General features: G+C 44.1%; 1 protein-coding gene across 1 annotated transcript; it reads right to left on the reverse strand.

Annotated features, from left to right (window-relative positions):
* Positions 1–5,545: 5,545 nt before the first annotated feature.
* Positions 5,546–24,478, reverse strand: LOC119382981 (gamma-aminobutyric acid receptor subunit beta-like). Its single transcript, XM_037650928.2, has 9 exons — positions 24,267–24,478; positions 18,932–19,038; positions 18,515–18,582; positions 15,945–16,165; positions 14,354–14,436; positions 12,931–13,065; positions 9,130–9,282; positions 7,143–7,390; positions 5,546–6,190 (listed from the first exon to the last, which is right to left on the reverse strand). The coding sequence occupies exons 1-9, from the start codon at positions 24,326–24,328 to the stop codon at positions 5,792–5,794; spliced, it is 1,476 nt and encodes a 491-aa protein (XP_037506856.1). The 5' UTR covers positions 24,329–24,478; the 3' UTR covers positions 5,546–5,791.
* Between the last annotated feature and the right edge of the window lie 1,595 nt (positions 24,479–26,073).

The raw sequence follows: 26,073 nt of genomic DNA on the forward strand, positions 1-26,073 counted from the left end.
TACTTGCTGCGTCCATCACAGTACTCCATACTACACATGCTCTTGTGTCACAGAGGGCTGTTTAAAGAAACGTTGCAGGGCCCCTTTTACGTCTATGCTATATTTCCTATACGTTAACAGTAAATTTTTCGTTCCCAGCGTTGATATATGACGCTTATAGATAGTCTAAGAAATAAGGCAAAAGTTAAATTTGCCGGTGTTTTTCTTCGCCTTGAACGATGTGTGTTAGTTATTAAGAAACTGCATTGTTTAGCCTGTGCCTTAATATCTACGTGAAATTTTCCTGCATTACCAATGAATCTCGACGTCTCGAGTTAGTATTTGGTAGTTATAATACAGTCCGAAAATGAAAATGTATAATGAAATGAGAAATTCAATTGTTCACCCTGGACGTTACTCGCGCACGCTGCGACTAGGGTTTTAGACGCCACTTTCTCCTAGTTTATTGATTGTCACAGAACCAGATTTTACGAGCCATGACGTCATGGCTGATCTCTGAATATTTGCACGTCGTATTCAGCGCAACGTTATTGAACGTCTCCAGAAAAAAAAACATTATTTTTCTTTTTTTATAAAAAGCACCATTATGGGGCTGATCTCAATATTATTGGAATTTTAAACACAGTGTTAGTCAACTGCAATGACACCGCCGAGGGCTCTAGTCATAATATCCTGCTAGTGCGATTCCCAAACTGGCATGCAGGATCTCACCGCCATCTGTGGAAGATGGAGATCACCTTTATTCCAGCTGCAAGATTGCAGCGCCACCTGTGGACGCTATAGGACACAATTATTCTTCTGTATGCTAACACTACCACGAGATGTCTTCGCTAGCGCAGTCCGAGGTCCGAGGTCACATCTATGAATCATTTATATAGTGCCTATTCAGGTTTGCCGCGCTCATCTGTTCAACTGTAGCGGTCTTTAAGAAATCAGCGCGGGATCGTTTAGGTGGACACAGTTAATTTGGAGCCATTCACAACGGTGGCCTACAACACCTACTAAGCTGGTTTAAGGCGTTAAACCCGCTTTATATATAACATTTACAAACATTTCTACCCCGTAATTTACGCTACGATAACCTGTCAAAATCCTGTAAGTTGTAACAATATCTTTTTGTTCAGGAGAGGAGGGAGCGCTAGTCAAGACACGGACACAGAAAGAGGACGGGAAAAGCGCTGACTGGCAACAAGCTTTAAAAAAGATTACACCATCTCCCACTAAAGGGAGCCATGTGGGGATGCGAAGCAGCGCACGGGCGACTTAAAGTTCCGTTCATCACGGGCACCTTGCCCGATGTTAACGCGTCCTTGCAAGTGGAGCACACCATGAATTCACTGTAGTTGCTGTTGCTGTTACTCGTCCCGAACTCTTGTTGGAGCACGCCACGCGGGTTCATCGCGCGTCTGCAAAATCTCGTTCCCCGACGCCATCACATGATTGCTGAGATAGTGTAAGGGGAGAGGCCACAGCGTCTTACCCAGCCCCTTACACAGGCCCGAACGCTCTAGCGCGTGTCAGCACACATGGTTTTGCCTGCGTTACGCCAGGCTAGGACAGCATACGGTATCCCGGGCCCCTAAAGTGCTCTGCACGTATCATCATCAAGGCGGTCGAAGAACAAGAGGAAGAAGACTTCTCCTTGGCGCGAGCGCGCGCTCAGATGGCTATGCTAGGTGGGACGGTCGCCAATGGAACTACGGACACAGCCCAGCACAAAAACTGCTTCGCATCTAAAAAAAAGCTTGTCACTCAGCGCTCGTCCCGTCCTTTTTCAGTGTCCGTGTCTTGGCTCGCGCTCCTGCTCCTCCTGAGTATGTACCAACGCGCCCAGCTACAAGTGTGGCTAAGTTATATTGCTTTACTTTTCCTTGCGGTTTTACTTTTCCTTGACTTGTCGATCGTGTCACTGCCGAAATACCAGGGACAGAATTCAGAAAGCTTTTCGTCCGCAAGTCATTGACAGCTGTATTCGCTAATTATTTGCCCAACATAATTCTTAGTATTCGAAAGAGTAGAAGTTAAAAACAATTTGCTAGGTAGGGTAACTATTTCTGCATGTATACAGAAAACATGGAAGGAGTGAAAGGAGATGCATGCAGAGAGACAGAGTTTGTGACGAAATATAAACGTTCTTTATTAGTTCACGACACTTCTGTGAAGAAACCCATCGCGTTTGTGAACTTGTTCATACTGCGTTCTCACACTAAGTCAATGACAAGGGGGAAAAAATCACTTAACAATGATTCGTGGGAAACACCTTGTTTTGTCCACCCTCAAGCATTAACGTCACTTCAGCATTTCTTTATGTCGGTCTTGATAAATATGAACAGTGTTGTTTGTGGAAGCTATAATCTGAAGACATATACAAGCAGCAGTTGGAAACAAAGCTGTATAGACCAAAGGATAGCCAGAAGGTTTGGTCTTAACGATGTATCACCTCTGATTCTCTGTCTGGGCACACTTAAGCACTCTTTCCAAAACCTTTCGGCGGCTATCTATCTTAGAAGGCAAGGTGCAAAAAAGACGTATATAGTGGCATCTATGACAATGGCGTGATGACTCACAATGACGTCACTGAAGTTCTTCCTGCTGAAATATGTTGCAGGTACGCACGGGATAGGCAAAGCTGGTAATTTGTCATTTCTTTGGTAACGACAGTGCTGGATTTCCCCGTAAGTGGAAAGTGTGACTGGCAATCGTAGCACCGTCAAAAAGATGTCACCGAACAGCTTCTGATCGTTTAATCTAGTTCGGCCAGTTTGTTCTACATTCAGCGTGGTACTATTATCAGCGTTCCACTTCTCTATCTGTTAGCTTGTTTCCTTTCCTTGTTCTTTATAGGGTGTTGGCGCTGGTACATACCGCCGCTTTGAAAGTTTACTAAGTGAATATGGCTGTAGAAATGAGAAGGGGTAGGAGAGAGTGTAACGCTTTTAAAAGATAGCGTCGTCCGCTTTTCCTTCCTTCCTTTTTTTTTTTTTTCTTGTCTTGTGCGCTTGCTTACCGGATAACCATTTTTACTACTCCGGTCCCATAAACACGGCTTCTCAGCCTCACCACCGTTGTGCAATTACTTTGGATTCCTTCATCTTCCGTGGAAGTTTTGGCTACTAAGCATTAGGGGACACTTCACTTCGCTTATATGAGTAGTAAATGGAAGACCTAAAGCTGGCGTCAACATTTCACAATGCCCTTTTGTTATCCTATGCAAGAAGTGCTCGGTACTATGTGGATTTGCCTCGTTACCACAGTGATCACGTAGGGTACATTCCGGTGCCTACTCTTGCTATCTTTGAAATCGACCTTGTTCATCTGGCTGTGTGACGTAGCGTAGAAAACGTCAGCCAGTTTTCATTACAACAGTGAATGTTACGGTTCTCTTCAATACACTACACGTGTAGCAGTATGCTATAATAGATGGCGTACTTCTCAACCGAAATAGTAACACAATGGAAGAAATACTTGGTCTTACCAGCGCTTTATAGTGCAGTAAAGGCCAATCATCAAAGAAATCGGGCTTTGTGTTGCAGAGAACGGACGATGGCTCACTCATTTCGCGCTACTGAAAGTTCTGTGAAGCATCATTCAGTTTTAAGAGGGTGATCAGAAGTGGACAACTTTTGGGACGTTAAATCCCAACAATTATATTATATTAAAAGCGGACTACGAAAAAAAAAAGCTTGTTTGAGTACTCTGCACTGGTTGCCTTTTGCAACCAGTATGTCTCGTTGACCAGCACAATGTTGGCGAGAATAACTACATAGTTTGTTCGCATATGTACATTGGTTTAGGCTATAAACCGGGTCAATATTGCGAAACAGCGCATTAGCGATGTTCTCGAAAAGTGAAGCACGGGCCGTATTTACCGGCATTTCGTGCTAAGGCAGTCTATGTAGAGTTCGGAAAATTCACCCATAAGATGTCTCTATCGCGAGCAATAAATTTGATGTTCATACCAACAACAACTCTATCCACTAAAGTTTCTGCAATATTTGCGACGGCGACGTAAATCCGTAAATCCTGAACAAACGGCAACATGATTTCATTATGCCTGCGTAAATCGTATAATTATTTACTTAATCATATTTGATCCTATGGTTCCTTCTCTTACTTTCTTCATCAGATTGTATTTCAGATCTCACTTCTAAGCTCACTCGTAAACAAACTTTTCCTTGGTGAAGCGACATGCAAACTAACAATTTTCAACAGGTATATATTCTATTTCGTTAGTATCTGTATGCTTGTGTGCTCACGATGTAGTTGCACCATAGTGAAGAAGGCTTTTTTTGCACCAGCAGACCCCGCCACGGTGGTCTAGTGGTTATGGCGCTCGACTGCTGACCCAAAGGTCGCGGGATCAAATCCCGGCCGCGGCGGCTGCATTTTCGATGGAGGCGAAAATGTTTGAGGCCCGTGTACTTAGATTTAGGTGCACGTTAAAGAACCCCAGGTGGTCGAAATTTCCGGAGCCCTCCACTACGGCGTCTCTCATAATCATATCGTGGTTTTGGGACGTTAAACCCCAGATATTATTACTATTTTGCACCAGCAGTGTCAAGTTCCGACACGTAACACAGCGCAAGTGAGAATTCATTCCTTAATTAAAAACTTAGAAAGTTATTGCTCACATTAGGTGCTCTGTTGGGACTGAAAAAAAAATAACACCTGCGTGTGCACCAAGCTTTCTGCATTTTATGGTACGCGCAAGTATTTCACTCAGAACGAAGCTTTGCGTACTCCCGCCCTTTGTTTTACAGTCGCCCGACTGTCTGTAACGCGCGGGTCTAACTAAAGGTCGTCTGTTTCAAACAATGACTAGATTTTTACTTCGTACACTCGATTCCAAACACTAAAGTTGTATCCATCGCTTAACTTTTGCAGAAGCTAAGCGATGAAATCATCGTCTATAGTAAGTGTACACCACGCGTAGTATTTAAAAAACGGGCGTTACGAACATTCATTCGTCAGGCGTGTGGCTTAGCTTTGGTCTAAATATCGGTCCTTGCTCTCTCCCCGAGAACCTGCAGAAAAAAATTCAAGCGCGCGAGGCAAGCCATTTTACACAGTCCTGCGTCAAAAACGGTTCACGAATGGTCGTGACTGCGACGAGTATACTTGAAAGCTCGTCATCATGATGGCAGCGGGCTAGGACGTCTAACTAACCACGATAAATTTGGCATTCTCCATACCGAAGCGACTTCTAATCCTCAGATATAGTACAATGGAGAAAAAAAAAGGATAGGGGGTAACTTATCGACTCAACTTGGACCACTGCTATGAATGTGTTTGTTCTTGATTATTAATCAATGGCAATAAGAATCCAAACACACATACAAAAAAAGGAAATCAACAGGACAGTGCATTGCATTTAGGAATGCGTCCTAAGGTAGGCTAGTCTCCACGACTTGGGCCCCACTACTCCGGCTTATCGGCGATGGTGGCCGACAGAAGGAAAACCGTCCTGTTGTTTCTCCATTCCTCTTTGTTTCCTTCTGTGTCTGCATACTTGCAGCCAGTGATCAATAAATATATTGCACCAACTCGCCCAGCTGCCCCTAATGTTGTTATTGGTGTTAGTGCGAGCCGTGTTCAAAGTGCCGCGAGATTCGTTCTCTTACGTCCAAGGGGTTCCGCACTTGAAACTCCACGGTATAATGTTATCTATGCACCGGTTCATCGATGCCCGAGCGGCGAGAGGTCCTCGAATGTCAGGCTGGTGTTTGTTTTCCTCGTTTTTCACACAGTACATGGTGGGGCCCAGGCTTCGCAGGAGACAGCGGGCTGCAAATCACATGAGGTAGAAACACCAGTAGATGGCGTTGAACACGAGGTAGGAGATGGGAAAGATGACCCTCGAGTACTTGTCGATCTTGTTGACGTCCTTGATGCGAGGCATGGAGGCTCTGATGGCGCTCGCGCCTCGTCGCAGCGTCTGGAACACGCGCGGCCTTCGCGCGAAGCCGCCGCCACCGCCGTAGTCCGCGGCGGCTCGCAGTCCGGCGCCCCGGTAGCAGGCGCCCGCCGGAAGAGTGCGCGAGTTGTACGGGAAGCGGCCCGTCATGCGGAACGACGGCGGGAACTTGAGCTCGCTGTCGCTGCCAGGCGCCGACAGCGGCCGATGCCGGTTGCGCAGGCAAGGGATCGGCGACAGCCTCACGTCGTGCAACTCGATGATCTCCTCGTTGTTCTGCGATACGGCAAAGAATACCGGAGAGGATAACGCATCAATGAAAAAATCATGGTTATTTAGAATCAGAAGCAAAGACGGAAAGAGCGAGAGCGGAGAGAAAGGAGGAGAGGTGGAGTGGTTAAGCGCCAAGATTTTCCTCGTAGCTCCCTGTCAGACTTTTGTGAAATGTAGTGCGGATTGCCTGGTCGGGATCTGCGGTTCCATGAGCACTTTGAAGGCATGCTAACTACTTTGGCCGAACAACCTGTCGAGTTTAATTGTCCGTTTGAATTATGCTAAAAAAAGGAGCATGCTGAAAGCCTGGGCAATCATGTCGACAAGAAAGTCTTGAGCACTCTCGGAAAATTGATTACCATTACTTCCACAACCATAGCGCTCATAATTATTAATGAGTCTTTCGTGATACCTTGATAACCATGGGAGTGGCTCGTAGAGACACTAGCGTCCAAATTAGACCATCTAGTAAACTTTTAACGAAGCTTTGTTTCTTCAAAACCCCTTCAGACGAAACACACCAGGTAATTCATTGCGCGTGAAAGTCCTCGGAGCACATGTCCGGAGGGCTGGATTGTTTAAATCAGTTGTACGTTTGCCCTTTCTATCAGGCCAGAGGTTCAAGGCAACTTGAATTCAAAAATGTGTTCTCATATGGGCTACTCCTTTTACCAACGATACTACCTCACACCAGGCTAACCTGGTGTGAGGCATCAAGGTTCAAAGGTTCGATGAAGGTTCGATCATCAAGGTTGAAATAAGAGGCGTGAATAATTGCTTACTACGGAAAGCGGGCCAATCTCTTCGAAGGAATCTCTCTGGACAAGCTAACCACTACCGTACGGCGCAAACACACGCTGCGGGGCTAGTCGAGTGTGCTTGGGGTTTCACAATGTAGTGTCATTAATGTGATCGTGTCCTTAGTTCAGTAGGAGATGACAGCCATCCTGCTCACCGGATAAGGTGGATCCGTGGTCGGTGGAGGTGGTGGAGGAATCTTGGTCTCCTTGCTCTTCTTCGTCTTCTTTTTGGCTCGCGCGCCCCAGTAGGTGTAGTTGACGGCCGCATACTCGAGGAGCGCGGCGAACACAAACACGAAGCACATGACCAGGTAGATGTCAATGGCCTTGACGTACGAGATCCTCGGAAGGGAGGACCGAACTCCAGTGCTGATGGTGGTCATCGTCAGCACCGTCGTGATGCCTGGTTTGATAACGACAACGAGGTATGAGGCATAGCATACATGACCATTTGGTGAACGTGCTCTTCCGACTAAAATTTAACACGATTTATGCGTAAAGTTCTTATCAAATCGAGAGCAGTTTACTTCTGTTAATGACTTCGATTCCTCCAAATCCGTCTCCTCTGGTGTGCCGCAGGGAAGCGTCCTTGGGCCTCTGTTGTTTTTAATCTATATAAATGATCTGCCTATTAGCATAACCTCGAGCTTACGAATATTCGCCGACGATTGCATAATTTACCGGCCAATAATCAACATTGACGATCATATCGCGCTTCAACGGGATATAGAGTTGGTTGGTCAATGGTGTAGGACATGGCTAATGACGCTAAACGTGTCGAAGAGTAAGATAATGTCTTTCACCCGTAAACCCGTTAATTCGCAGTTCACTTATCGCATTAACAATAGTGTTATATCCCCGACTGTGAACTATAAGTATCTAGGCGTGCACGTCACACCAAACCTATCATGGTCAGAGCACATAACCAGCGTATGTACCAATGCATCTAAATCATTAGGATTTATGCGCCGTAACATGCGTAGTGTACCATTCCCCTTGCGAAAACTTGCCTACTTAACTTTCGTGAGACCACAGCTTGAGTACGCGTCTCCCATTTGGTCACCTCATCAGAAATACCTAATCGAATCATTATAAATTATTCAGAATAGAGCAAGCCGTTTCATTGTTCACAACTAAAGTGCCTAGTCTAGTATCACGCAGATCAAAGCCGAACTATCATTACAACCGTTAAGTACACGCCGTAATATTGCACTGCTATCCTTGTTTCACAAGATCATTCACTCTGACGAGGCATCATTACCATGCTTGAAACACCAGGTGTACACATCGCGAAGATTGCACAACACTCTCAGCTACGCCCGCGTATATGGTGCGACGCAATCATTTATTTTTCACCATTACTCGCTCTACCTGTCTCCGGAACAGCCTACCGGATAACATTGCTTCCCTTAAAGAGGATCACGCCTTCTGCATGCAACTGACCAAACATTTTTCACACCACGCCTAGTATTCTTTACTTAATATGCATATTTTTCTTGATAATCTTCTAAATCCCATTACGTTTGCATTTTTCATTGCACTGTCACGCTCTTGAGTTGTTATTATTGTACAAGTACGAAATTACATTATAATCTGACTGTGTAATTTTTTTTTCCTATTCTATACTTATTGTCATGATATACCGCCATGATATACTTACTGTTATCCTTTTTCACTCTTACTTTTGTTTTCCCTAACATGTATAGAAGGGTATTTTAGAGTTTTCTTGACTTTGTGGATTTTTCTTTAATGAGCGTATGCATATGCATAATGTATTGAACTGTATGGCCCCCTCAACCTATGCCTCTTTTGGGGCCTGTGAGGCATTTGCTCAATAAATAAATAAAAAGTGCGCGCCATAACCAGTGCCCGCATTCGCAAAAGCGGCCTAGGCTCATATTGTCCGTAAAAAACCCTTATAGCCAATCATGATGCCGAACATATCATTAACGAAGACAGTAGGCCAACAGAAAGAAAAAGTTTGTAAATTTGTCCTCAACTGTTTGTGGTTATTGTTGGTAAACTTCGAGTAAACTGATCACAATATTTCGGATGCAGTAACGTCTATTTCCTTCACTTCTTTAAGGGTGGTGTGCCAAGTAAAAGGAATCCTTTCTGCTTTGGCCACCGTACTACACGTACCAAGAGCGACCCTGGCGGACGTCGCCTCATGGTTGATCCAAAAGGACACCCACGACAACATCACGATCAAAATCGATGGAAGATATGTCTGGAAGATGAAGTATCCAATGTTCCTCTTGAGCTCAAAACTGAGCGATAGTCGTTGATATGTTCCTGCGAGCAGAAGAAAAAAGTGTGAATTAGGTTACGCGCATTATTCTTGAAGCCTTAGTCATAGTAGGAGATATCGAAGTAACTTGTATTCAATGAATGACACAACAGACGTGAACGTGTACCCGCATGCCCAAGGAAAATTAGTTATTAGCAAAACAAAAACAAAAATACGAGAAGTACCACAGTCTGTTTATCGTCTCTACTTGATATTCAAGAATTCAATTTATTTAGCGCTCTATCGTATTTTGCGCTGTACAAATCACTTTAGCATGAATCAGGACCAACTATAGCCCGGCTGTCTGTTCTGTTCTCTACTCGAAGGGCTGGTCCATATATTGTAATGGTAGCTATTTTGTTTTACTCATAATATGCCTGATATGTTTCACCATTTACACCAACGCATTAGGCTATGTTACGTGGTCCTGTGTTATCCTGTGTTGTCTTACTGAACACTACAAAAAATCTTGAAGAATCTTAGCAACAGTTTTTGGAGAAATGATGAAACTGAGCAATTATAGGTGGCCCTTTTTTTTTCTTTAAAGTTATTCTTTGATTTTTGCTCTGGCGTTTCTGAGATATCTCTTAGTGAATTCCACAAGAATAATAATGCTTGTCAATACTTCGACATTGCATTACAAATTTCGCTTGCTTTGAATTTTCTTTCACTCATTATAAAAAACGTTTTTATAATGAATGCAAACCAACTTGCCCAAATTTCCGTTCTCTTAAACTTTCTTTCACTCACTTTACATTGCCTGAAGTCAGATGCCAGCTAGTAAATTATTCTTAACGGGCATTACCAGTATCCTCAAACGCAAGGGTGAAACCAGTACCATGGCAGCATCGATGCTGTTTCTTTTTTAGATGCATTAGGGAGTTTTCAAATAAAGGCCCCAAACGTCTTGGGGCCCCAAAGAAATAGCGTCGAGGCCAATGCGCATGCGCGAGACCCGAAGAGCGTTTGGGATTTGCGTTGGGGACGCTATTTCACGAACTTAGTGGGAGCCCGAAAGCCTGCCCTAAAAGTCTTGGATCAAACAAACATGACGACACCCACTGAAGCGACGGCTCCGGCCCAGGACTACAGTGACCTAGAATAGGGGGAGTCTCCAATGCGCCACAGGCCCTTTTCGAAAACTCTTAGCTCCTGCTTGACCCGGAGCGAGCACACGCAAAGGGCTTCGCGGCCCCAAACTTTTGGGGCCCCTATTCAAAAACTCCCTATTGACCACGGCTAGTGTGACGCATTATTACTTTGTGGAAAAGCATTTTATCGTTGCGGTTAAGTAACGTCGAGTCAATAGCGACTCCTGGTGGCACCACGAGTATACATAAAAGCAGTGAGATCTACTCAATACGAGTTCTTTAGGCTATCCAAGACGTTTTCCGCTGGTCTCCAGAATACCATGCAACCATCCTGCGCATACGGGCACTCGTTATCACTTACCTTCTACTTTGGCTAACATCAGTTCTCTCTCCATTGAGCTGGTGTAACGCAAGACATGTTCAGGACAAGAGAGCTTTAGTTTCATTTGCCTGTGTGTAGTGTCGCACGCTGATAACAGGTGTCGTCACGAGCAACCAGCTGCCTTGTAAATATGTAGATGTCACCTCTGATGTCACCTCTCGTACGGTGACGAACTTCCTTCTCGCCGCCTTCGCACATGAAGGTTACCCGACCGAGATTGTATCCGACTATGTCCAACAGTTCACGTCAAGGGAAATTGAGTCCTTCCTAGAATATCGTGGCATCAAACGCATCTCTTCTGCCGTGTACCACCCACAGGCCCACTAGAACAACATCCAGTGAAGGCAACTGCAACCGAATGCTTAGGAATATACAGAGCCAACGCTCACAGCAGCACCGGTTCCTCACCCGCAGTTCTTCTACATGGCCGTCAGATGAGAACAGCTCTGGACATCTTTGGTCGTCCAACCACAGACTTCAGCACAAATCCAGCTCGGGAGATGAGCGTACTCATGAAAAGGGTTTTCAGAGCACCAGCGTAAGGGCAAGGTCCATACTGAACAACGACGAGCGGCCAGAGCTGCCAAGTTTGAAGCTGGAAGCTATGTTCGGATGAAGAAGCCAGTTTCGGGACCAAAAGGCACTCCTAATCATGGACCACCGCTGAAAACACTCAAGAGAATAGGCCTCTGGTTCTTCTACCTGAAAGACGGGAGAACCTGGAACGCTTCGCAGCTGTCTGCGGTGCTGGAAGAGGCATCATCAGAGCAAGACGGGAACATTGCCACACCGTCCTTGTTCAACATGCCTCCGTTGACAGAGCCATACAAGACACGGACCGCTGCACCTTCGGATGCGCAGCCGACGCACACCGCCGCTTTACCTGTCCAGACCTCTGATCATCTCGCTTCTTCGCGTTCCCCTTCACCGCCGGTATTTATGCTGCCGACCTCGCCGCGGCCGCAGGATTCGCAGCTGTAGAGTCAGGCTGCAGGCCCTAGCACGGAGGAGTGTAGCGCGCAGGCAGATGGCCATGGACCAGGCTGAGCCTCCGCCTGACCGGCCCAGAAGAACCCTAAGACCACATGCGCGCTTCCAAGACTATGTGCAGTGATTAAGGAAAGTGTTCGTGTCTATTCATATAGACAGTGACTGTTTTGTATTTTTGAGAGAGGGGAAGCTGTAGTGTCGCACACTGATAATAGGTGTCATCACGCACAATTACCTGCCTTTTAAATATGTAGATTGTAGATAGGCGGCACGACAGCTCCACTTGTATGTAGTAGTAGACATGTTTGAATAAAGTGTTCGGTGTTGCTCTGCGTTGTACTCGAGTCGCGTGTTGCGTCTGCTCGGCTGTCTGGTCCCGCTGGTACAACACTCTGCTTCGAAAGAACATTGGGATTTATCTCTCTTACGACCGATATTTATTTGTTATACAGCTAAGCCTCAACAACTAGATGTGCGAGGCCTATTTTATAAAAAAAGAAAAGTAATCCATGAGTAAGTGAACCTTCTATTGTGTTGCACCATAGCGAATTCACTTTTTTTTAGTCTGCTGTGATTATGCTTTTATGAACGTGTTGTACACTTAAGTACATACAGCTATTTTTCTGGAAATAAATCAGTAGGAATAGTGTGCTCTATCCAAGTTAACCGCCTGTGTCGTCTGTCATCATTACCTACGCCACAATTCTAGCAATGAATTATGCACAAAATACCAAACAACGTGTTTCAGTAGACTATTGTATTGTCTAATGCACCTTCCGTAATGAGCGACATAATTAGTCCAGGAAAGGTATATTTATCTAATCAAGGCGACTGATCGACAAACACGATAGTCCTAATAGTTATATATTTTAGTCTTCATTTTTAATCAAACGTTTCACTAAAGTTATCTGGGACACCATGTATGTTTCCAAGTTTTGTTTCGTTGTTTGTTTGTTTTCTCGAAACTCAGGAGGAAAAGGGGTAAGGGGAATAAAAGATGATAGAGAAGAGAGGTTAAAAAAAAGAAGAGAGAGAGAGAGAGAAAAAAGAACAGTAATGCGATAAACGATACTACTTAAAGTCTGTCTCTGAGACTAGTAATAGAGCCTTAGGCAAGCAATTCTTTCCCTGTTCCTTCGCAACCTTCCGTGCAAAACTAGATCTGTTATCGCAATTAAACGATTTCTCACCGGTGGCAAGCTTCTCCTTTCGGTCAGTCGTCTCGTATCTAATGATAGAGAATTGCGGAAGTTCAGACTGCTCAACCCCGACGACGGGCTCTGGATCTTTCCAGAACATTACAACGTCGGACACTGTGTATCCATCTGCAAGTCGAGCACATATAATAAAAGTATATCAACTATGCACAGAAATGACAAATGTTCTCAAGTTACAAGGTATTCTGTTTCGAGATGTGGAAGTTCGTACTAATAATAACGATAGAGTACTGAGTGCTGGGGCAACTTATGCTGGGGCAACCTCTGAGATTGAGCCGAACTGTACCTCGTTACTGCTTAAAAAACAAGACCTAAATATCTCTTACTGGTTTAGCGAGCATCTACAAATCAAGATGTTCAAATGCAATGACCGTAAGCAGTAGCACTGTCAATGTTACGTGCCTCTACTTTCTGTGCAACATTACTTTACCTACTGCGTGTAATGCCATCGGTAGTGGTTGCAGCAGGTAGTGGTTAACACCCTCTGATGTACAGTTTGAATATCTTTTTATAATAAACAACTCTAAAAAAATACTTGGCTTGTATACTGAGTTGCCACAGCAACATTTACTGGAAAGTTATACACCGTAATTTATACAATAAAAAATTACGAAATTATATATATATATATATATCCACAAACCTTTACGCTTGCTCGCTGATCGATATACCTTCGTCCTTGTTTTTTGTTGTTATTTATTATTTATTTTGTTTTGTTTTTTTACGCAGCTAGTGCCCATCATCATAGTCATAGTTTTCTTGTTATTTATTTTGATTTTGTTTTTTTACACAGCCAGTGCCCAACTTATTCAAATCATCCACTATACGTTCCCCAATTTTATTTTTTTTTGCTTGTCTGCAAATCTTTGACACACTGTGAATAATATAATTATTACCTGGTTCGACAACCTGAGAAGACACCAAATGTGATTGAGAGATTTACATAAGATGAGTGGCTTTCGTCAGGTAGCATGCAAGCCCTACCACAAGGTGACGTCCTCTATGCAGAAAGGAGTGTTTGGCGTCCACTCGCTCGGCCACATAATTTTTAAAAACTACTTCTTTGGTTCTCCCTTATCTTAATACGCTAAACAGCCAGACACCTAAAGATTTTTAGCACAACTCATGTTCACGCTCTATCTAACCTGCACAGGCTGAGTTGGTTTACGAAACAGCAACATTGCAACTCTTTTCTCACCGTACAAGATACTCAGAAAAGTTATTCTGACTAAAAATAGCGCCAGAGCTTTACTTTCAGCTTTAATGAGGCTGATATTAGCTTCTGTCGCTATTACTGCATCCTCATTGCTCCTTGCGCCAACTTTCCATGGCTGACGTAATTTAGCATATAATGTGAATTCGGCCAGCGATAAATTCAGGGTAGGTTCGTACTCACAGCTCTCAATTTCAACTGTGCAGTTTTGGGAGTCCAGTGGATAGTAGTGCAAGTCCATCATACAGGCCAAAGTAGTAGTGAACCTGGACAAAATAAACGCAGCCATGTCTTATCTAGCAAAAAAAGTAGAAGCACTCAACGTTCACACCACAGTTAAGTCTTCGTTCCGGCACATGCGTCAACCTCACGTGCTCATTGCGGTAGGAATTCGAGTTATGGAAGCAGACACCACTACTTTAATACCTCGTCACAGATGGCTCTTTTGCTACAGTATCATCTATGGCAACGTAGCCGCAACAAAGTTCTGGCTTTGTATTGTTGACACGAGATGGTAATAAGCGAATACTAAGTTACGAAAGGGATGCTGATCATATGCAGTACCTAAAGTGGCACGAACATTTAGCAATTCGTGCAGGACAAACAATCTACAAAAAAAGCAAGCTGTGAGAATAATTTCAGACGTTCAAGGCGATCCGCACACTAAATGCATTTCTGATGCCAATAATTACGATCCCTCTGTGACATGTATAATTCCCTTTTATTGAAGCTATCTCGCATCGGCACGAAAAGTAATTATTCTTTTTTTACTGAGTTAGCTGATTCAACAATACACGCCCACCCATGCAGTAAAATCTGTATACTTATTTACAAAATTCCTTGCACACATACTAATTACAGTCACCTAATGATGCGGATTTACTCTTAGTAACCCTAAGGTCTGTGGCGCATGCGATACCATTATTTTTCGTGTACAACAGACGTGTGAGTAATGTGGACTCACTCTAGGTTTACCACGAAGTTTGAAAATGTATACAACTCTTGTATTGTTGTCGTTGTTTTGTGAGACGGGATAAAATCCTTCGTTCGTCAAGCCTTAACGGCTTTTTTTTTTGCTTTTACCCCGCACCATCAATGTTGGATTGCTTGTATGCCTTCTTGATGTCGGGATAAAAGGACTGATTGATTTTCATTTTGATACCTTGAGAGCATTCTTGGTTAGCTGGTCGAACAATACATTTCTACTCCAGTGAATCTGGAGAGACGCTATTTTGACGCATGGCATGTCCGCCTCTTCCCAATAGACCGCACCGATAGTACCAATCTAATTAAGACCCTGCCTATAAACGCAACAGACACGCGTCAAACGGAATTGTTTTTATGCCTTTTTTGCATGAGTGCTTAGCACTATTTTTGTTGTGTCTTAAATAAGTAAACTTGAAATAACTAGTGTGACGGCCAAAAAATATATTATGCTAACATGCTAACATTCGAAATGCTAACAGTCTCATGCTTATGTGACGCTCTGTGCATTATTTTCCACTTTTACCGAATCTGGTAGTTTACGCGCGTGCAACAGCTTATTTGTGTGCGTGAGCTTCCGAACACTGCAGTTCTTTTTTTTTGTACCATCCGCAGCAATACCCGTCTGATGCACTGACACTTTCATTTCTTCGCAGAGTAAGAATGTGAATACGTTTTCGTCTCACGAAGATATAACTCTCGCCTGGAGTTGCTTTCTTGACTGTTGACAGCAGACATATACGGTGATGCTGAAATGTTCAGCCACTTTTAAGACCAGATCATTGCGTACCTCATGCCATAGGTGATTTGTCCGTCGGACTGAAGCCGCACCATCTTGTTCTTCTCTGTGACATCGTGGAGGAACGAATTTTTGTCGTTGGCGAAGAAGGTGTCCGGCACCCAAATTTTCTCGGCGAAGTCACCGGACAGCGTCAACTCGTACTTCTCCTTGCTAAAGGTAAGCCTCTCATCACGCCAATACTGATTCAGGTACAGGGTTATCGTGTAGTCCTGAAAACAAAAGAAACAGTTCTTATGAAAGCGTCCCTGAAGTTTAAGATGATACGGCGGATGAAAACACTCTGTGAGGTACAAGTTGTAATGGGTAGGATAAGGTGTCACCGATGGGCTGACCAACGTTTCGATAGGTGGACTTAATTTTGACAAACGTTGCCCTTTTTAGATGCGAAGTATCTTATGGTGAAGTTCAATCCGGTGGTGGTGATGGTGGTGGTGGTGGTGTGCGGCGTGACCACCCTTACTGCGCATGCGCATACCCTCTCCACTCCCCCTCTCCCCTCCCCCTCTCCATAGAGTTTCCTACAATACTTACTAGAGGGAACTCTGGCGCTAGGGTCTATGGGAGCTGCAATGCATCGCGCTTCAGCCAGCATGGGAATCATGGGTAGTACACGGATTTGTCTAAACTTCGTTCTTTCGGCTCCGTTTGACTCCGCGTCGCCTGCATCCGCTTTGTCGCAAAACGAAGTTCAGCAAAAATCAGCAGTTTCACTTCACCACTTTAACTTCTTTAGGCTCACCGATTCAAATCTGGTCACGAAGTTCACAACGATCCATTCTTTTATCCGAAAGAAAACCAAAGCATAGCAATAAACAAAGCCACAAGTGCGTTCAAAGCCCACAAGCACGAAGTGTACTACGCATCCGTGTACTACCCATCATTCCCATGGCGGCTGAACGATCGCAGCGCCAGAGTTCCCTCTAGGTCATTTTAGGAAACTCTATGCCCCTCTCCACTTCCCTCTTCCCTCCCCCTCTCCACTCTTCCTCTGAAACGCGGGCTAGACATACCGAAATTCTCTCCTACGCAACGCCGCGATGAGCACCAGCGCATGCGCGTCCCCTCCCCCTCTCTCTCCTCTCCTACGCTGACCCCCTCTCGCACGCCTGCCGACTGCGTTCCCCGCTCGCCCTGTGAGAATTAACGGCCAGGCTAGAGGGAAGACAAGACGCGCGTAGCGTTCCTCTTCGCGTTCCACGAGGCGAGTTCGGTAGCATGCCCAAAGAACGCCAACGGAGCGCGATCGTGCAAGTGCTCCGGCTTCGCATCGCCTCATGGTCCCCTTTAGCGGGAAATGGTGTAATTTTTTTCCTTAGCTTGTTTGTTTAACTGGTTAGAAAAGTAATGCCAGGTGGTGCCGCTGCTGTCTCTCGAGGCAGTAGTACTGAAAGCTTGGCAGCTGCTTCGTTTTACTTTTTTCCGCTTCCATATATTTTCATGCAGTTCTGATAATGTATGTGAAAATGAGCTATATTAACGTTGGTTCGTCTGTATGAGGGCCTCTACCTAGTTCGTGTGACTTCGTCGTAATTTTCCTATCAAACTGCGCGCGTTTGTACATCGCGACTGTAAATAAGTAGTGGCAGCTTGATGTTGAAGTTTTGGACTGATACCGTGGAAAGATGCGTTCAATTACTTCGAGAAATGCCGCAGTTTCATTAATTTATTGCGTTTTGTTCTATTTTTAAATGAAGTACAATTAAGAACACTGTAGAAGGGTTAGAACTTTCATGCAGAATTCGGCAAGCCTGTTTTTTAGTAAAGATGCACTATCAATAACCTGCATTACTTACCTATTTATTTACATACCTATTACATTCACGCAAGTTTGTATGTAATTATGTAACTTACATGGATACTTACATAGTTACTCACATATTTAATCGAGAGAATAAAGATACAGTAACATACATGCATAGCTCTCATTAACATTACCATATGCTCCTTTTAAAATTATGCTTTTCGCGTTACTCTACGTGCTCGTTTTGCAAGACGCCTAGACATCATACAGCACCGTATAGTATGCTGATTGATTGATTGATTGATTGATTGATTGATTGATTGATTGATTGATTGATTGATTGATTGATTGATTGATTGATTGATTGATTGATTGATTGATTGATTGATTTCCGCACGAAAAATTACACATAGGATATGGAAGATACCCTACAATAAAGTCGCAGAATAATTGTATGCAACTGTGATCGCTTTGCGACACCAAAGTAAGCACATTGGGAAAAAAATGCAAATACTGAGTAATATGAACTTATTGCTGCCAAGCCAACAGTGGCTGGCAAAGTTGGCACATCAATCTGCGCAAATATATGTTAGTTGTCTACACTGTATTCCGGTGGTCTCAACAGCCGTGTACAGTACGAGTGCACGAGAACCTTGCTGCGCGCAACTGATATGCTTGTTCAGCATATATGCGCTCATACCACGCAATAAACACGCGTCAACAGCGGAATTCCACGCTGCTAACGCACGGTTACACACATGTGTTAATGTCTGGGCGTATATTGCTATTTTTCCAACACTTCCTACAGAATGCTTACCATATTGACTTCTGATATGCTGTCAAAGCTGGCAATATTTATGTCCATGCCTATGAATAGTGGTTTTCCTGGAAAAAAATAATTGTATGCTCAAGCACAGGTTCGCCACTCGCATGGGTGCGAAATGTTTGTAACATTGTCGACAGAAACATAAAAGTTATTGTAGTTAAAGAGCCCGCTTAGCTTCAATTCTGAAACATTCGTGACAAAATCTCTTCCACAAGCTCTTAAAGTATTCTTAGCCCATCTCCCTCCACCAGGTCAAAGTAGCTGGTCAGAGAAGATAGCTAAGGTTGGCTTCTATATGTTTTCGTTATCCTCAAACCTTCAAATTCCTCTTAAGGTATGTCAAGTAAAAGCAGGCTCTCATATTTGTCGTTACTTCTCTAATTGAATGTAAAAGAGACGTTCGAAGACCTCCAAAATTTGGGCGAAGCCGAATGTCATATCCCTCTAGAATGCTCTTCAAGATGTCCGTTATGTTTTCCAGCTGCTCTGGTGGTTGATGATTGTACTGGCAGGAACTGAAAAAAATTAAAAAATAAGGCATTTAATAAATGACACATCATGGAGCTTCAATAACAACGTTTTGCTCTGAGGGAAAGGGAGAAATTTATATTGCCTATTGTTTTGGTGAGACTGAGTGATTGAGGTAAATTCAGGTTCTTCTTACTTATTTCTGTGTTCTGTAATCACTGTACTCGATGAAGGCAGGTTAGCCCCACTTGGCCGTACAGTGTACGACGCATTGGAAAGTAAGATGCTTGCACGATTCAAAGTTGAAATAAGCATCGTTCTTGCGTTGCAAAGTTACCTTTTTTAACAGTGTTTATAAACAGCTCTACTTCCGCCAACACGTACTTCAGGTACCTCAGAGCTACTACATATTAACAAAAGAAGCAGAAGTTCTCGGGAATATGGAAGCTTAAAGAGGTGAAACATATGTGAACGCGGGATGTCACTGGAGCCGACGTTTCGGCAAGTTTTCTTCAAAGCTGCAACTTGAAGCCGTAAAGAAGACAAGTCCGCTTGTCTAAACGTCAGCTGCAGCGACATCCCGTGTTCACGAATTTTTCATCTCTACATATTAAGTGCTTTTTTTTTCTTTTTGCTTGTATTCGTACGAGTGATTTGCTACAAAATCCAAATCAAAACGTATAATAGGCACGTGTTAAGTTTGCCACCCTGAATATCAGACATGCAAGATGTAAAAAAAGCATAAAAATTCGTCATATTATGCGAAAACAAAATTGCCAATTGAGCACATGCCTCAGTCCTTCCGATGACACCAGGTCCCATTTACTGTTCACGCTCCTCGTGAATTTAGGCGGATCGTAAATGACATCTTGTTAACTTTTCGATGAAAAGGTATAGGACGCTCGACATTTTGTTTGTTGTATTCGTTTATTTGAGGGTAAGCAGCTGGCGTTTTTATCAAACGGCCATGGTACTAGGAATGGCCCATGCGAAGTCGTAATTTCATTGTATGTGAAAATGACTATGAGGAAAGCACTTTCTTTCATCCCTCAGCATTTCACTCGGAGTACCACCAAGCCTGAGAGCAGGTTGCCACTTTCAGGTAAAATTAAACGATATTCTCCTCATTCGATTAATCTAGCATGTGTGTTTTGTTTTACATATGAAGAATACAGCCCTCAGATAAAATTAACGTCATAAGAAAGCAAAGCACAAACCATACGGACACGGAACAGGGCTAGATAAGATGCTTAAGTGTATCACCTAAAATCTTCTTTATCAACGCAAGTTTTGTTCGGCTATTGTGTTTGTATAGCTCAAAATCCCATCGCTTATTTTACCGTTCTCGTCTTTTTTTAATGTCGTATTAAATTAGCGCTACTCCCAACACCATGAACCACTACCACTCGCTTTGTTTACTGTCCTCTTTTAATATCTCGGAGCTGCACGTGGACTAGATCGCATGTCGCAGCGGAGAGCTGCTATCTCCATACAGATGTTTTTGTGGCGCGCTCCCATTTATTTGCATTTATACTTGCGCCATACCAGAGGAGCGTTACGGCAGCTAAGTTCATCAACTGGTGCGTACGTTTAGGCGGAAGAACAAAACGCAAGTGAAAACAAACACTGCAAAACAGCAGACACAGGCAGCAAAACAAATTCCCGAAAAATAAACATCCAAACAAATAATATTTCTGGCGCCATGATACAGACCTCCTGGTACAAATATGACACCGCTTTCGAATGTTCGAAGTCATATCGTCTTCTTGAGCTTGTCGTTGTTCTTACATAAAAGAAAATTGTGCGGGGAATTCCCCCTTTTCAAGAGGTGAAGGTAAACCTATGATTTGAGGAAGTTTCGGTGGTTCCTATGAGTGCCAGTAAAATATCGAGCGACTTGACAGTAAATGTGGCTAAGCCTTCTCCTCTGCTTCAGCAGTGTCTCGGTTACATTGTGTTGCGCTTCAGATGTAAATTAATGTTGTGTCCGGTACTATTTGGCCTTTTTCCATTAAGCGATCTGCTTTGTAGGTGTGATTTATATGACCAGCAGTGAGGAGGTAGTTGCTCAACACGTGTACGAAGATAACGCGACATTGAACCGGTTCGTACCGCCGATCTATTGGACTTCCGTCCAGTGCTCTATTTTGTGAAGCACAAGCACAAGAAAAATGCATGAAGTGTATTCTTTCGTTCGATTTGTTTGTTCCTTGCTTAATCGCAAGTCCCCTTCCCTCCTGATCCCCAGGTGTAGTCTTTCTCGCTCTTGAAGTATGCATTCATAGCGCAAGACACAGCCACGCAAAGGCAGAACGTTCATGAAGCAGAAAAGTGAGCGACAGTAGAGGTAGAGGCAAAAAGAGAATGATGCAGCAGCTTAGAAAGCCAAAGTGAGAATGGGCTGAAAAAGTGAGTACGTGATCGGCATTCGCAAATGCACATGCCGCGAAAAGTGCATTTGGGAAATTGAACGGCACGGAGAGTGCGTGGAGCTGCAAAAACCTCGTTGTACTCCCAAATCAACTTACTGCTTAGGGTGGTATGGAAAATACTTCCATAATTTAGAGGCAGCCCTGGAAGGAAACAGTTTTGCCGAAGAGTGCTTAAAGTCCGCAATACCATGCCGGCGCTTATGAAGCATAACCTGCTCTTATTATTATCCTAATACGCCACCGAAATTATTACTATGTCTTTGGATAAACGATGGCCTACTGCCACGTAGGCCATCGTAGTTTTCGTAAGGCGCCATTTGTTCTGAAATTCACGTAAAGTCAGAATCGAGACGCTCCAGCTTCAGCCTTGTTGTAATTACTAGGACAGGGTTGATTACTGATGATTACTTTAACCTTGTTTCTTCTGGCTAACATCTATCTGTCTTGTTTAGCGATATTGTGATAACAAGAAATTATTTCTTTACGAGGAAACCTGATTTGTATAACTGTTGCAAAATTATGTTCTCAAATCAGTAACAAATTACTAAAAGAGACAGTATGACGCCGAAGAGGTGTTCAAAACATTTTTTAAAGAAAAAGCATTCCTTTGTGCAAATCGTGCCGCCTAAGTTTCAGCTCGACAACAGTCTATCATTGAGTGCACAGGAAAATCATCGCTATCATTTGGCGGCAAGAGTTTTTGTTCTCAGAGTAATGTGAAAGCACAATGTATGGTGTTCCTTATATCTTTTTTCCCCATATTTCTCTTAAAGTGCTGGTAACCAGTGACTACGAAGCTTAAGTTAGGAAGATTGGGTAGTGAAAAAATAGCGCTTATTTTATCTACAGAACAATAGTCTATGTTCACGTTCTGTGCGAACGCTTCGTGTCTTGGCAACAACCACTGGCGACAGAGTGTGTTCAGATTTCATAGTTCCTGTCTTACAGAGGCTTGAAACATTGTAGTGCTTTGGTTGGTTTAGTCTGCGCCAAGATCTTCTATGCATTAAAGCCACACATGCAGCTATCACAAATGAGGTACTCCTTACCAAGCCATTAAATATAGGATCCTGACGCATACCACTTACTTAAGCGTTTATTTAAATGGCAAAGCTCTAGGAAATTCGGTTATCCTTTAAAAAAAAGAGAAAGAAATTAATTGCACTTCGCAGTTTCTGCGGAGAGATATACAGAAACAGCTAGAAGCCAATGCTCTTTTTTTATCCTTCATGATGAAACAAGTTGTACTGGCGCCCGTTCAGTGTCTCGCGCCTTATTCTCAAATTTTTAAAGCGAAAAACCTGCCGCAGAGCAGAATTGTATGGAAGCCAAGTTAAAACGCGCGAAAATCGAAGAGAGATTGAACAAAATACTACCAACAGCTTTTCTATAGTATCGTCGAACACAAAGGAGCAGCCATTTACCTACTGTAGGTGCGTTAAGTTGTTGCTTTTGACAGTTATAAAAAGTGTACCATAAGAAATAAAACGCGTGCTACCGTGTATAAGTCGATTATTTTTGCATTACGCCAAGTCGAGTCAGCTATAACATTTATGTATCAAAAGCTCTAAGCACAATTGTTTGAAGAGTGAATTTTCATGCATCTTTACAGCCGGTGCGCAACAAGATTTTTTTCCACTGTTCTGATATTTCACTCTTTCACAACCTGATACATTCGCGATGTATCAGGGCGTTTTATTGAAGCAAGTTAAGATGAAGCTGTCTGCTCTGTAATTTAAATGAGAGGCAGAAAATGGGGGATAATATACGCGGACACACTAACCATGGTAAATTGTTTGTCACAGAAGTTTACGAAGCACCACAATCATTCAAACATATTAAAACTCTCGGCTCAGCAGGCCTGGTGAGACAGATGGTCTCATTTTGTCTCTCTTCGTAGGCATGTACTGATATGTCGAAATAAAAATGAAAATAATTGCTTGTATTGTTTCCATTTTATCACATGGCATGCAAGTAGAGCCACACTTCGTCGCATGTCAGCTGGGGACATTCCTTCAAACGTGAATAGCCAGAGGAGCACGTTGAAATCATCTCAGCAGTTATAATAGGCGCCCTAGACAACCGTTAATTCTTCTAAGCTATCAACAGAAACAAAGATTTTGTTGTTTGCTTTCATAATGTTATAATTCACTTCTTCAGAACTAGCTTATCAAAATCTTGTTCATGCGCATAACACACTTCCAGCTTTAGACCCCGCTTTCTTGTTTCTTCTGCCTGTAAAGGCTGCATACCTGTAAGACTGCAGTGTCTTAGGAGGAGCTTTTCTTTTTTTTTCAGGCAGTGAACAGCTGAACTCTTGGAGAATGAGCCTTGCATTTTCCTTCGAACTCTTGCCTTGTACTACTTGAGCTACATTGCCAAGTTTTCAAACTTTCGTGCTCATTATTTTCCGACGGTCACGCGGTTTGCATGTCTAAGCACTCAGAGCACATTGCGCCATGCCCTTACGTTGTTGTGAAAGTGACGTGTCGCGCAGGCGATGCTAAAGCACGTAACTTGACCGCGAAGCCTGCGTCACCACTACAATTTAGAACAATTTAAAGAACAACAATTCAGATGAATAAAGGCGTACGGTCGTCACTGCCGTACCTGTCTCGAGTGCAAAAGGAAACGCAGCACACCATCGCGTCACAAAATTCTGACGGCAAGGAAGCTAATTAACTCCCTCAATAGACGCACACTTGCTCACACAAATACAATGCGCTGTCGCTAATCTCCAGCTCACGACGCAGGCAAGAAACAAAGGCGTTGTATCGAACGCGCCGGCGGGGAGGGCCCGCTTGCCCGCAAGCTCCAGCGGGCGGGCGAACGGGGGCGCTTACCCGATTCCGAACGTGAGTTGTAAGGCGATGCATGTTGGAATCAACCAGGCTGCGCACAGCATTCTACGCTGGCGGCTTCGGCTCGTGCCTGGCGCCTCGGTGGAACTGCGGACCACGCAGGTTCTGTTCCCCGGAGGGCCGAAGGCGCCGTCGGAAGCCGCGCTGGGTGCCGTTCCTCGTCCTCGTCGCCGAGCCCGGGGCTGAAGCGCGGCGCGGAGGCCCTGGCTTAGCGCGCATGCGCCGTTTCAGTCACGTGATGAGTGACGGCGCGCTGTCGCCTCGGGCGCCGCTAGATGGAGCTACTGCCGCCGAGGATCCTCAAAGGCGCGAGTAGTGACCTAGCGCCAGTAGCTTCGCGGTCTTCGGAGCGAGAGACTTCACTACGATCGTTCTATGTAGTTGTCAAGCACAGCGGTTGTTCAGTCGCTGTGGTGTCCAATCGCTTGGCAGCGCGATTTTCATCAGTGAGGACAACGTTTAAAAAAGAGAGACTGAGTACGAGTGACACAGGTGTAACTACATTTGAAAATGACTTAACAGTTGCAAGTCAGCGCTCTTCTGTGTTCCTTCATTTCTTGGTATTTCGTCTCGTTTGCATCGCGCTTGAAAAACTTCCTTCACGTACATTTGAAAGCAAGTTAGTTCGGGGACATGTGACGAGTCTGATGAAGACTTCTAAATCAAAATAAATAAACAATACATTTGCTCATCATTATGGTGGGAATAATAATATCAGGCTCGATTGATGTTAAGAAAGAGTCAGTAAATCTTTCAAAATAGAAAGAAATAAGCAATATATTCTCTGGTCCTTATGGCAGGAAATACAAAATAGCATACACGACTGATGGTAAGAAAGAAGGAAAGAATAGGAGAGAAAGGAAAGGCAGGGATGTTACCCAGTCTAGAACGACCGGTATGTTACCCTACACTGGGGAAAGGGATGGGGGAGTTTGAAAGATAGAGATATAGTGGGAGAGCGCGCACGCACGAAGTGACACACCTCACAGTCATGAAAATGCCTTTAGTCTATAACCGCCGGTGCAAGTCTGATGTCTTCAAGAAGTTGAGCACTGCCTTCATCGCCTTCACCGATGATGCGACATTCCAGGGCGACATTCCAGAATGGTTTCTGCCGTCATCGGTCTGTCATTTACTGGAGCTAGAGCGACTGCGAGTGATTTTCTGCGCGCATTGTAGCGAGGATAGTCGCAGAAGATGTGCTGTAATGTCTCCTCGCTACCACAGTTGTCACAAAAAGGGTTGTCAGCTAGTTCGATTAGAAAGGAGAACGATTTTGTTAAAGCCACTCTTAGCCATAAACGGCAAAGCAGAGTGGCATCATTTCGGCGTAGCCCAGAAGGTGTCTGAAGGCGTATAGTGTTCGGGCAGTGGTGGCGTTGTTTGCGCAGTCTTGCTGTATTCGAAGTGGAGAAATTGATTTCTTGTGCGGCCACTCGAACTTGGCTAGCAGCATTGTAAGAAAGGCAAAATATTATAATGTACGCATTTTTAAGGGGAAGCCTTAAGTGCCTAATCAGTCAGTGACCCTGAAAATGCGGCGTGCACGGGCGGTGAAAGTGGCGTGCGTTACAGAAACTGCAGTTGGCTCGGTCGGCGAGACGCGAGGGCGGAACTTGGTTGATTCTGTGACGTCGTCATGACGTCACCGATGGCCAGAATTTGTGACGTAACCATGACATACGACGACGCCATCTATCACACGAAATCCGTCACTTCTTCAAAGGTAGGCCGATCTCGACGGCACATGATGATGATAACTCAAGGAAGGGTTCGGTAAAGGGGCAAG

The sequence above is a fragment of the Rhipicephalus sanguineus genome, chromosome 2 (genome assembly GCF_013339695.2).
Source record: "Rhipicephalus sanguineus isolate Rsan-2018 chromosome 2, BIME_Rsan_1.4, whole genome shotgun sequence".
Taxonomy (NCBI): Eukaryota; Metazoa; Arthropoda; class Arachnida; order Ixodida; family Ixodidae; genus Rhipicephalus; species Rhipicephalus sanguineus.